The sequence below is a fragment of the Anomaloglossus baeobatrachus genome, chromosome 3 (assembly GCF_048569485.1).
Source record: "Anomaloglossus baeobatrachus isolate aAnoBae1 chromosome 3, aAnoBae1.hap1, whole genome shotgun sequence".
Taxonomy (NCBI): domain Eukaryota; kingdom Metazoa; phylum Chordata; class Amphibia; order Anura; family Aromobatidae; genus Anomaloglossus; species Anomaloglossus baeobatrachus.
The window spans coordinates 690,077,849-690,090,834 of record NC_134355.1 but is presented as its reverse complement, the minus strand read 5'-3'; the positions used below and the strand labels follow the sequence as shown (position 1 = coordinate 690,090,834).

Sequence of the window (12,986 nt, the reverse complement as noted above, 5' to 3'; positions counted from 1 at the left end):
TTATTGATAGATAGTCTGGTCTGGATTGTTACAATCTATCAATAATTATTTTCTTTTCTCCAGATTGTTGCAATGTATCAGTGATAGTCTGGTCTGGATTGTTACAATCACTGATACATTGCAACAATCTGGAGAAAAGAAAATAATTATTGATAGATTGTAACAATCAGAGAGGATAGTTATTGATAGATTGTAACAATCCAGACTAGACGATCACTGATACATTGTAACAATCCAGACCAGACGATCACTGATACATTGTAACAATCCAGACCAGACGATCACTGATACATTGTAACAATCCAGACCAGACGATCACTGATACATTGTAACAATCCAGACCAGACGATCACTGATACATTGTAACAATCCAGACTAGACGATCACTGATACATTGTAACAATCCAGACCAGACGATCACTGATACATTGTAACAATCCAGACAAGACGATCACTGATACATTGTAACAATCCAGACCAGACGATCACTGATACATTGTAACAATCCAGACCAGACGATCACTGATACATTGTAACAATCCAGACCAGACGATCACTGATACATTGTAACAATCCGCACAGACGCTTCTCCCTGGTGCAATGTAACACTGTATCGCTGTGTGATTTCGGCGGGGGATGACTGTATTATTTATTGGCACTAATCAGCCATATTGACAATACTGAGTGTAGAAAGTTTATTAGAAGTTGCAGAACTTTCCATCGCAATCTGATTCCGATTTACTGACGATTCGCTCGTCCGGATCTGCGGATATTCCCATACAATCCTGGGGATGCAGCAGTTTGGGAGGAGGGGGATAGGGGCTGGCTGTGACCTGATCCCGGCCTCCTCCTGCTGATCACATAAGACTACATTTCCCAGAATGCCGCAGTCAGGGAGAGCATTGTTTGGGATCTGGTTCCTGGGTTGGGTGCTCCTTCCTTTCCTGACACATGCACCATTCAGGATCTGTCTGCAGACTCGGGGGACCCCCATATACCCAGGAGCCCGGCACCCCACCCTGGGATGAGGGTCTGCACTGTAAGTGAGGGGGGATGGGCACAGCCTGCAGGGGGGGAGGGGGATTAACCAGTGCAGGTCCAGAGGGGAGAGCAAGGTGCAGGGTCCGGCTGCTCAGCCCCCTCCATGCTCCTGGAATGCATCCTCCTCATTGTGCCAATGACTCTCATTAATGTGGGGTTTGGGGGGTGTAAAGTTTGTGTGGTCTGTATTGTGCAAATGTGGGGCTATAAGTGGTCTGTAACCGCCGGCTGCCAGGGCATGCTGGGAGTTGTAGTTTTACAAAGAGGTGCAGACTGTTGTATAATGATGAGACAGTCACCTGCAAAGAGACCCCCTGCCCCTCCCCCACCCAAATATGGCACAAAAGCGCAATATTTCATCACATTAAAAGGATATTTTTGCGTAACTGGTTGTTACGAGGTCGTCTGTGATGGCGGGATCTCGCCGAGCGCGGATGGGCTAGAACGCCTGACGCTGCCGCGTATATATATGTATATATACACGTTATTAGCGCTATACGGCCCCGATCACTCACAGTTTGCGTCACGCGTTTTAGAGCAATTTTTCCTAAAGGAATTTAGTGATTTTTTTTTTATTTTTATTTTACGTCATCACATTTGTAACAAGATTCTTGCAGATCTTTTTTTTTTAAATTTAAATCCTTTAGGGAAACCAATAAGAAAAAATAAATCCCCAAAGTTACAAAATAAATCAAAATAAACAAAAAAGTAAAAAAAAAATGAAACTAAAGTCTAAATTGTCCCCACTTTTGGCAACACTAAAAAAGATAAATTAAAAAGATAAACATATATTAGATCACCATGTCTAAAAGCCCGATATATGAAAATGTAAAGTTATGCAAGCTGCATAGAAAAAAAATAGCAGTGTAAGGGTACTGATCCTGTACCTGGTAGTCTATAGCAGTGCAGGGGTACTGATCCTGTACCTGGTAGTCTATAGCAGTGCAGGGGTACTGATCCTGTACCTGGTAGTCTATAGCAGTGCAGGGGTACTGATCCCGTACCTGGTAGTTTATAGCAGTGCAGGGGTACTGATCCTGTACCTGGTAGTCTATAGCAGTGCAGGGGTACTGATCCCGTACCTGGTAGTTTATAGCAGTGCAGGGGTACTGATCCTGTACCTGGTAGTCTATAGCAGTGCAGGGGTACTGATCCCGTACCTGGTAGTCTATAGCAGTGCAGGGGTACTGATCCTGTACCTGGTAGTCTATAGCAGTGCAGGGGTACTGATCCTGTACCTGGTAGTCTATAGCAGTGCAGGGGTACTGATCCCGTACCTGGTAGTTTATAGCAGTGCAGGGGTACTGATCCTGTACCTGGTAGTCTATAGCAGTGCAGGGGTACTGATCCCGTACCTGGTAGTTTATAGCAGTGCAGGGGTACTGATCCTGTACCTGGTAGTCTATAGCAGTGCAGGGGTACTGATCCCGTACCTGGTAGTCTATAGCAGTGCAGGGGTACTGATCCTGTACCTGGTAGTCTATAGCAGTGCAGGGGTACTGATCCTGTACTTGGTAGTCTATAGCAGTGCAGGGGTACTGATCCTGTACCTGGTAGTCTATAGCAGTGCAGGGGTACTGATCCCGTACCTGGTAGTTTATAGCAGTGCAGGGGTACTGATCCTGTACCTGGTAGTCTATAGCAGTGCAGGGGTACTGATCCCGTACCTGGTAGTTTATAGCAGTGCAGGGGTACTGATCCTGTACCTGGTAGTCTATAGCAGTGCAGGGGTACTGATCCCGTACCTGGTAGTCTATAGCAGTGCAGGGGTACTGATCCTGTACCTGGTAGTCTATAGCAGTGCAGGGGTACTGATCCTGTACTTGGTAGTCTATAGCAGTGCAGGGGTACTGATCCTGTACCTGGTAGTCTATAGCAGTGCAGGGGTACTGATCCCGTACCTGGTAGTCTATAGCAGTGCAGGGGTACTGATCCCGTACCTGGTAGTCTATACCAGTGCAGGGGTACTGATCCTGTACTTGGTAGTCTATAGCAGTGCAGGGGTACTGATCCTGTACCTGGTAGTCTATAGCAGTGCAGGGGTACTGATCCTGTACCTGGTAGTCTATAGCAGTGCAGGGGTACTGAACCCGTACCTGGTAGTCTATAGCAGTGCAGGGGTACTGATCCTGTACCTGGTAGTCTATAGCAGTGCAGGGGTACTGATCCTGTACTTGGTAGTCTATAGCAGTGCAGGGGTACTGATCCTGTACCTGGTAGTTTATAGCAGTGCAGGAGTACTGATCCTATACCTGGTAGTCTATAGCAGTGCAGGGGTACTGGTCCTGTACCTGGTAGTCTATAGCAGTGCAGGGGTACTGATCCTGTACCTGGTAGTCTATAGCAGTGCAGGGGTACTGATCCTGTACCTGGTAGTCTATAGCAGTGTAGGGGTACTGATTCTGTACCTGGTAGTCTATAGCAGTGCAGGGGTACTGATCCTGTACCTTGTAGTCTATAGCAGTGCAGGGGTACTGATCCTGTACCTGGTAGTCTATAGCAGTGCAGGGGTACTGATCCTGTACCTGGTAGTCTATAGCAGTGCAGGGGTACTGATCCTGTACCTGGTAGTCTATAGCAGTGCAAAGGTACTGATCCTATACCTGGTAGTCTATAGCAGTGCAGGGGTACTGATCCTATACCTGGTAGTCTATAGCAGTGCAGGGGTACTGATCCTATACCTGGTAGTCTATAGCAGTGCAGGGGTACTGATCCTATACCTGGTAGTCTATAGCAGTGCAGGGGTACTGATCCTATACCTGGTAGTCTATAGCAGTGCAGGGGTACTGATCCTGTACCTTGTAGTCTATAGCAGTGCAGGGGTACTGATCCTGTACCTGGTAGTCTATAGCAGTGCAGGGGTACTGATCCTGTACCTGGTAGTCTATAGCAGTGCAGGGGTACTGATCCTGTACCTGGTAGTCTATAGCAGTGCAAAGGTACTGATCCTATACCTGGTAGTCTATAGCAGTGCAGGGGTACTGATCCTATACCTGGTAGTCTATAGCAGTGCAGGGGTACTGATCCTATACCTGGTAGTCTATAGCAGTGCAGGGGTACTGATCCTATACCTGGTAGTCTATAGCATTGCAGGGGTACTGATGCTGTACCTGGTAGTCTATAGCAGTGCAGGGGAACTGATCCTGTACCTGGTAGTCTATAGCAGTGCAGGGGTACTGATCCTATACCTGGTAGTCTATAGCAGGGCAGGGGTACTGGTCCTGTACCTGGTAGTCTATAGCAGTGCAGGGGTAACTGATCCTGTCCTGTACCTTGTAGACTATAGCAGTGCAGGGGTACTGGTCCTGTACCTGGTAGTCTATAGCAGTGCAAAGGTAATGATCCTGTACCTGGTAGTCTATAGCAAAACAGGGGTACTGATCCTGTACCTGGTAGTCTATAGCAGTGCAGGGGTACTGATCCTGTACCTGGTAGTCTATAGCAGTGCAGGGGTACTGATCCTGTACCTGGTAGTTTATAGCAGTGCAGGGGTACTGATCCTATACCTGGTAGTCTATAGCAGTGCAGGGGTACTGGTCCTGTACCTGGTAGTCTATAGCAGTGCAGGGGTAACTGATCCTGTCCTGTGCCTTGTAGTCTATAGCAGTGCAGGGGTACTGATTCTGTACCTGGTAGTCTATAGCAGTGAAGGGGTACTGGTCCTGTACCTGGTAGTCTATAGCAGTGCAGGGGTACTGATCCTGTACCTGGTAGTCTATAGGAGTGCAGGTGTACTGGTCCTGTACTTGGTAGTCTATAGCAGTGCAGGGGTACTGATCCTGTACTTGGTAGTCTATAGCAGTGCAGGGGTACTGATCCTGTACTTGGTAGTATCTAGCAGTGCAGGGGTACTGATCCTGTACCTGGTAGTCTATAGCAGTGCAGGGGTACTGATCCTGTACCTAGTAGTCTATAGCAGTGCAGGGGTACTGATCCTGTACTTGGTAGTCTATAGCAGTGCAGGGGTACTGATCCTGTACTTGGTAGTCTATAGCAGTGCAGGGGTACTGATCCTGTACCTGGTAGTCTATAGCAGTGCAGGGGTACTGATCCTGTACCTGGTAGTCTATAGCAGTGCAGGGGTACTGGTCCTGTACCTGGTAGTCTATAGCTGTGCAGGGGTACTGATCCGGTACTTGGTAGTCTATAGCAGTGCAGGGGTACTGATCCTGTACCTCGTAGTCTATAGCAGTGCAGGGGTACTGATGCTGTACCTCGTAGTCTATAGCAGTGCAGGGGTACTGATGCTGTACCTCGTAGTCTATAGCAGTGCAGGGGTACTGATGATGTACCTCGTAGTCTATAGCAGTGAGAAACCAAGGAAAAAATTGTGAAAACATACCCTGCTGTAACTAAATAAAAGCATAGTGCATATAAACATAGGGTACTTAGTAAACACTGTTTTTGATCAAAAAAAGCGTAAAGCTATCCCACCAACGCCAAGGTGTACCCAGTTGGGACAGTACCTACACTCCCAACATTAAAACCTTACCATGGGTCTAAAATAGGCCTCAATATGGCTAAGGGCTGAGAGCGACCGGGTCCCAACAGGACACACACAGTCAGGGGGATTCACAGAATGAAATGTCCAGCTCGCTGAGAAGGGGGCCACTCCCTGTTTGTACTGAATACAAAAAAACTACATAAAAACAAAAAAGTGAGCCGGAGTATGAGATGGTATACACCTTGGCGTTGGTGGGATAGCATTATGCTTTTTTTGATCAAAAACAGTGTTTACTAAGAACCCTATGTTTATATGCACTATGCTTTTATTTAGTTACAGCAGGGTATGTTTTCACAATTTTTTCCTTGGTTTCGCTTTGTCTGATGGCCAGTGTGAACATGGTCTCACAAGTACCATGTATACCATCTCATACTCCGGCTCACTTTTTTGTTTTTATGTAGTCTATAGCAGTGTAGGGGTACTGATCCTGTACCTGGTAGTCTATAGCAGTGCAGGGGTACTGATCCTGTACCTGGGGGTCTATAGCATTGCAGGGTGTACTGATTCTGTACCTGGTAGTCTATAGCAGTGCAGGGGTACTGATCCTGTACTTGGTAGTCTATAGCAGTGCAGGGGTACTGATCCTGTACCTGGTAGTTTATAGCAGTGCAGGGGTACTGATCCTATACCTGGTAGTCTATAGCAGTGCAGGGGTACTGGTCCTGTACCTGGTAGTCTATAGCAGTGCAGGGGAAACTGATCCTGTCCTGTGCCTTGTAGTCTATAGCAGTGCAGGGGTACTGATTCTGTACCTGGTAGTCTATAGCAGTGCAGGGGTACTGGTCCTGTACCTGGTAGTCTATAGCAGTGCAGGGGTACTGATCCTGTACCTGGTAGTCTATAGGAGTGCAGGTGTACTGGTCCTGTACCTGGTAGTCTTTAGCAAAACAGGGGTACTGATCCTGTACCTGGTAGTCTATAGCAGTGCAGGGGTACTGATCCTGTACCTGGTAGTCTATAGCAGTGCAGGGGTACTGATCCTGTACCTGGTAGTCTATAGCAGTGCAGGGGTACTGATCCTGTACCTGGTAGTCTATAGCAGTGCAGGGGTACTGATCCTGTACCTGGTAGTTTATAGCAGTGCAGGGGTACTGATCCTGTACCTGGTAGTCTATAGCAGTGCAGGGGTACTGATCCTGTACTTGGTAGTCTATAGCAGTGCAGGGGTACTGATCCTGTACTTGGTAGTCTATAGCAGTGCAGGGGTACTGATCCTGTACTTGGTAGTCTATAGCAGTGCAGGGGTACTGATCCTGTACTTGGTAGTCTCTAGCAGTGCAGGGGTACTGATCCTGTACCTGGTAGTCTATAGCAGTGCAGGGGTACTGATCCTTTACCTGGTAGTCTATAGCAGTGCAGGGGTACTGGTTCTGTACATGGTAGTCTATAGCAGTGCAGGGGTACTGATCCTGTACCTGGTAGTCTATAGCAGTGCAGGGGTACTGATCCTGTACCTGGTAGTCTATAGCAGTGCAGGGGTACTGATCCTGTACTTGGTAGTTTATAGCAGTGCAGGGGTACTGATCCTGTACCTGGTAGTCTATAGAAGTGCAGGGGTACTGATCCTGTACTTGGTAGTCTATAGCAGTGCAGGGGTACTGATCCTGTACTTGGTAGTCTATAGCAGTGCAAGGGTACTGATCCTGTACTTGGTAGTCTATAGCAGTGCAGGGGTACTGATCCTGTACCTGGTAGTCTATAGCAGTGCAGGGGTACTGATCCTGTACCTAGTAGTCTATAGCAGTGCAGGGGTACTGATCCTGTACTTGGTAGTCTATAGCAGTGCAGGGGTACTGATCCTGTACTTGGTAGTCTCTAGCAGTGCAGGGGTACTGATCCTGTACCTGGTAGTCTATAGCAGTGCAGGAGTACTGATCCTTTACCTGGTAGTCTATAGCAGTGCAGGGGTACTGGTCCTGTACTTGGTAGTCTATAGCTGTGCAGGGGTACTGATCCGGTACTTGGTAGTCTATAGCAGTGCAGGGGTACTGATCCTGTACCTCGTAGCCTATAGCAGTGCAGGGGTACTGATCCTGTACCTCGTAGTCTATAGCAGTGCAGGGGTACTGATGCTGTACCTCGTAGTCTATAGCAGTGCAGGGGTACTGATGCTGTACCTCGTAGTCTATAGCAGTGCAGGGGTACTGATGCTGTACCTCGTAGTCTATAGCAGTGCAGGGGTACTGATGCTGTACCTGGTAGTCTATAGCAGTGCAGGGGTAACTGATCCTGTCCTGTACCTGGTAGTCTATAGCAGTGCAGGGGTAACTGATCCTGTCCTGTATCTGGTAGTCTATAGCAGTGCAGGGGTAACTGATCCTGTACCTGGTAGTCTATAGCAGTGCAGGGGTACTGATCCTGTACCTGGTAGTCTATAGCAGTGCAGGGGTACTGATCCTGTACCTGGTAGTCTATAGCAGTGCAGGGGTACTGATGCTGTACCTGGGGGTCTATAGCATTGCAGGGTGTACTGATTCTGTACCTGGTAGTCTATAGCAGTGCAGGGGTAACTGATCCTGTCCTGTATCTGGTAGTCTATAGCAGTGCAGGGGTACTGATCCTGTCCTGTATCTGGTAGTCTATAGCAGTGCAGGGGTACTGATCCTGTCCTGTATCTGGTAGTCTATAGCAGTGCAGGGGTACTGATCCTGTCCTGTATCTGGTAGTCTATAGCAGTGCAGGGGTACTGATCCTGTACCTGGTAGTCTATAGCAGTGCAGGGGTACTGATCCTGTACCTGGGGGTCTATAGCATTGCAGGGTGTACTGATTCTGTACCTGGTAGTCTATAGCAGTGCAGGGGTAACTGATCCTGTCCTGTATCTGGTAGTCTATAGCAGTGCAGGGGTACTGATCCTGTCCTGTATCTGGTAGTCTAGTCTATAGCAGTGCAGGGGTACTGATCCTGTCCTGTATCTGGTAGTCTATAGCAGTGCAGGGGTACTGATCCTGTACCTGGTAGTCTATAGCAGTGCAGGGGTACTGATCCTGTACCTGGTAGTCTATAGCAGTGCAGGGGTACTGATCCTGTACCTGGGGGTCTATAGCATTGCAGGGTGTACTGATTCTGTACCTGGTAGTCTATAGCAGTGCAGGGGTACTGATGCTGTACCTGGGGGTCTATAGAAGTGCAGGGGTCATGATGCTGTCCTTGGGGGTCTATAGCAGTGCAGGAGTAATGATGCTGTCCCTGGGGGTCTATAGCAGTGCAGGGGTACTGACGCTGTACCGGGTAGTCTATAGCAGTGCAGGGAGTACTGAGGCTGCTCCTGGTGATCTATAGCAGTGAGGGGTACTGATGTTGTCCCTGGTGGTCTATAGCAGTGCAGGGGTAATGATGCTGTTTCTGGGGGTCTATAGCAGTGCAAGGGGTAATGATGCTGTCCCTGGGGGTCTAGGGGAGGGTGAGTTTGCCTCTCCTGTATGGCAGGACCCCCGCTCTTTTTGGCTGTCCTGGTGATGGCAGATTATTTGGATTTTTTTTTTTCTTTTACTACCAGTATTTTTGGGGTTTGAGTGTCACTATTTTGGGGTTTCTCTGGTATTTTATACTCTATTGTCTTCAGGAATCCCGTGTATGACTGTGAGACGGCAGGAATGATGGCGGGAGCATCGCACTACGTAATCCACGACGAGAACTCATCGGACTCCGACGTCTGCTGGTAAATATATGTTGTTCTATCAGTGCCGTATATATTGTAATGCCAAAAGTGTCTGCACAGTAATATCCACGAACCTGCCACCGTGCCATATCCTCACGCCATATCCTCACGCCATATCCTCACGCCATATCCTCATGCCTTTGTCTGCTGCCGTGTCTCCATAACACTGACAGTGACCATAAAGTCCCCAGGACAGTGACAGCGCTATGCCGCCATGCTCACGATAACATGGTGTCTTCCCCGCAGGGGTACTAGTCTGGAGACCCCTCTCCCATAGTCCCACAGTTCCCTTTCTGCTGCTGTGAGACCCTTCTGTCCCCTCTAGACTATTTTTGCGATGAGTTATTTCCCGGAAGAACAAAGGATCGGGCAGGTTGTAATTCAATGGCCAACACCAACTCAACTAGACAACCCATCACGGAGGTCCCTGAGCCGTCAGACCCTCCATGGTTCTTCATGGAGTTAACCATCCTACAATCCTTCTCCTCCTTCTACTTCATGTCATCATAGATGTCATTTTCGGATCCATCCCTTTCCACCACTCATTGACTCTTCTCTCCCTTCTGGTAAGGTTGGGTCCTGAAGACTTGGATCATCTGTCTGAATACAAAGAAGAAGATGTCTGGGACGTCTATTCACACGGGACATCTTTCAAAAGAACGTTCAGTTCAGGTGGGTCTTCTGGATCAGGATTTAGTTTTTGGACATTCAATTTCATATTACATATGTGATTGGCGGAGGAAAGGGAGGAAAGGTGGCAGCCGCACCTGGGGAGTGCCCAAAGGCCCATCTGCCAGAATGGAAAACACCAGTGAGCCCAGAAAAAAAAAATAAGGGTCGTTCAGTCGACATAACTTTTCACCTAGTCATTGGATAGGTAATTGGTGGACTGGTATAGGTGCCATAGCATGGAGCACCACCCATCACCAGATGAGAGGCTTGTGTCTCCGGCTCGTCTTGTTCTCTTGGAGATAGGAGCCGGTGACGCTCAATTCCTTTCCTTCTGGCCGTGGTCATCAACACCAGGATAGAACGAGAACTCAAGTTGTTGGTGTTCCCAAGACGTGAGACCCAAACCAAACTAACAATTATCACCAATCCACGGGTTAGTTGACAATTAGTGATGAGCGAGCACTACCATGCTTGGGTAGTCGAAACAAGCAGGTTGGACATTTGGATGGGCTGAATTGGAGTACCGAGCATAATGGAAGTCAATGGGAAACTCGAGCATTTTTAAGAAAGATCTTCTGGAAAATAGCTAAAGTTTCCCGTTGATTTCCATTATACTCGGTACTCGAGTTAAGTCCTTCTCGTTTCGAGTACCGAGCAGCCAAGCATGGTAGTGCTCACTCATCACTAGTTACGAGTAGTGCTCACCCGAGCATGGTAGTGCCCGCTCATCACTAGTGATACAGGTAAAATATATCTTTGTACCGTGTTAGCCAGTAGAGAACTGTGGCTCTTCAGATTTTGTGTTATACCATGCCTGATGAAGAGACCTGAGTAGTCTGGAGCTGCTATTATCACCATCTTTTCAGTTAGCCATTGAAAGGTATCAACCACTGAGGACTTCAGTTCTTTTAAACAATTTTTCATTTCTAGTGACAATTTCTGGAGACTCCAATATGCCTTTCATATAAATACTGTGAATAATAACTTTGAGTCTTAGCCTTCCATTAAGATTTGTATGTTACGTCCGTTTCTGACGCCCTTCGTCATGTTTCTTCCCAGCAGATGAAGAAGTAAGCTGCATCGATCTATATGAAGACGTCCAAACCATCCCCCAATCAAATTTTGAAGCCAAATCCAATCTTCGACATGTGGTGACCAAACGTGGTAGAAGAGCTTACAAGCCACGTGACAGAGCACAAAGTTCTGATAGGTCCTCTCCCGAGAAGTCGATAGCCAGAGAACGAAGCACCATCGATTCTGCGGGGAACATTACATTGATGACAGAGACCATCTACAAATGTAATAATTGCGATAAGACCTTCTACACCAGATCAGGGTACCGGAAACATCAGAGGAACCACTCGGAGGACAGCAGTCTGACCTGCAGCGAGTGCGGGGAAGTTTGTAAAGACGTGACTGAGTACAATCTCCATAAAGAGGCCCACGAGGAAAGACAACCATGGTCTTGTACTGTGTGCCACAAGCGGTTTAGGCTCCAGTCCCAGCTGAACAGACATAAAAGAGCCCACACCGGAGAAAGACCGTTCACTTGTAGCATTTGTGGAAATTGCTTTAGTCAAAGTTCCAACCTTGCGACTCATATGAAAACCCATACGGGAGAGAAGCCGTATGCATGCGACTATTGTGGCAAGTCCTTCACCCGTCACTCTGAGCTGGAGGTCCACCGGACAGTGCACGCCGAAGACAAGCTCCTCACTTTTTCAGAATTTGAGCAGGATTTCCAACAAAGAGTCCACCAGGAAGACAAGCCGCACATCTGTTCCCAGTGCGGAAAGTGCTTCAGCAGCAACTCCAATCTTATTGTGCACCAGAGGGTCCACACTGGAGATAAGCCCCATGCCTGTGTTATATGCGGGAAAGAGTTCTCCACTGCCTCAAATTGTTTGAGACACAAGAAGACACATTCAGGAACTAAGACTTTTCTATGCGGAGGCTGCGGGAGAACCTTTAGTAATAGGGACAGTTACACCAGCCACTCGTGTGTCCTCATAAATTAATATCTTCGGTTGGTGGCCTTTTCGACTAACAATGTCCTGGAATTTTCCTTCGATGCCTAGAAACTTCATGATTATATTAAAGGTTCTTATCTCACCTCATGGCCTCACATCTAGGGATGGAGAGAAGGATGACTTTGACCAAACTCAAGACTGAAACTTTCTGAAGCTCCGATTTTTGAAACAACTTAATGGATGTAGCATGCGTTATTTTTACAGTTGGGCAGTCCTGGTGTTTGATGTTCTTCAGAGGATCATTGTGCAGATCCTTGAAGACCTCTGTTATACTTTTGGATCATTGGGTTTGGGGACACATTCCGATCTTAACTTCAGTCTTACCAATACTCCTCAACCCAATCAAGGCTTTCCGATTCTTTCTTTTTTTGGTTCTTTTTGGGACTTCTCGTTATATTGTAGGACTAACATTGACAGTTGGAGTTCTAGAGCGTTAGTAGTAGAGTAGAACTTGGGGTACTAGAGTAACCACACAACCACCCACCTCGTCCTTACCTAAATAAGGTTAACCTTTTTCCATTGACTTTGTATGGGGGTCTTTTGCCCCCCTTTACCTCACATGAGCACTGATGGTACACATGACTTAGTTTTGTTACACAAGACCCAGGTAAATCGTCAGCTCTAGAACAAGTTCTGTAGAAGATTCACTTGCTGTATGTTCACGATCAACAATAAAGAGCTGAGTACACGCTGAGCAGAGCTTGTATGTGTCCCAGGAGCTGACGTAGCACTGGATGCTCGAATGTGGTCCATACCGACGGGTAGAGCTAATGCACAGGGGGATCTGTGATTTTGTGAAAATATTTCCTCACAAAATATAAAATCAGAGTTTCGTAATTTTTAGAAAAGAGCAAATTTGCCTAAATTCAAATTTGGAAAATTTTCACAAATTCAACCAAGAAATTTGAATTTCCCTGCCAATAGTGTAACTAGAGTTCGTTGGGCCCTGGGGCACAATTTGGACCTGCCCCACCACCCCTCTCGATATGTTGCTCAGAATATGTATGTATACATTTAGCATCCTAAATCCTATAAAGACATGCGAGTTGCTCTCTCCACCCTCATTATGTAGTAATGT

General features: G+C 47.3%; 1 protein-coding gene across 2 annotated transcripts; it reads left to right on the top strand.

The window, feature by feature from the left end:
- The first annotated feature begins 881 nt into the window (after positions 1-881).
- Positions 882-12,619, top strand: LOC142297080 (uncharacterized). Of its 2 annotated transcripts, none has more exons than XM_075341328.1 (4): positions 882-1,039; positions 9,111-9,206; positions 9,778-9,878; positions 10,938-12,619. In XM_075341328.1, the coding sequence occupies exons 2-4, from the start codon at positions 9,142-9,144 to the stop codon at positions 11,894-11,896; spliced, it is 1,125 nt and encodes a 374-aa protein (XP_075197443.1). In that variant the 5' UTR covers positions 882-1,039; positions 9,111-9,141; the 3' UTR covers positions 11,897-12,619. The 2 variants fall into 2 exon arrangements, with proteins under 2 accessions (XP_075197443.1, XP_075197444.1); XM_075341329.1 differs by having other exon boundaries at positions 883-1,039; positions 10,941-12,619.
- Positions 12,620-12,986: the final 367 nt, after the last annotated feature.

Bases quoted from the DNA above. Each gene is read 5' to 3' on its own strand.
- LOC142297080 (XM_075341328.1), top strand. From the start codon at position 9,142: ATGATGGCGGGAGCATCGCACTACGTAATCCACGACGAGAACTCATCG. The intron at 9,207-9,777 runs GTAAATATATGT...CCTTCTGGTAAG, and splicing joins TCGGACTCCGACGTCTGCTG to GTTGGGTCCTGAAGACTTGG. The intron at 9,879-10,937 runs GTGGGTCTTCTG...GTTTCTTCCCAG, and splicing joins CAAAAGAACGTTCAGTTCAG to CAGATGAAGAAGTAAGCTGC.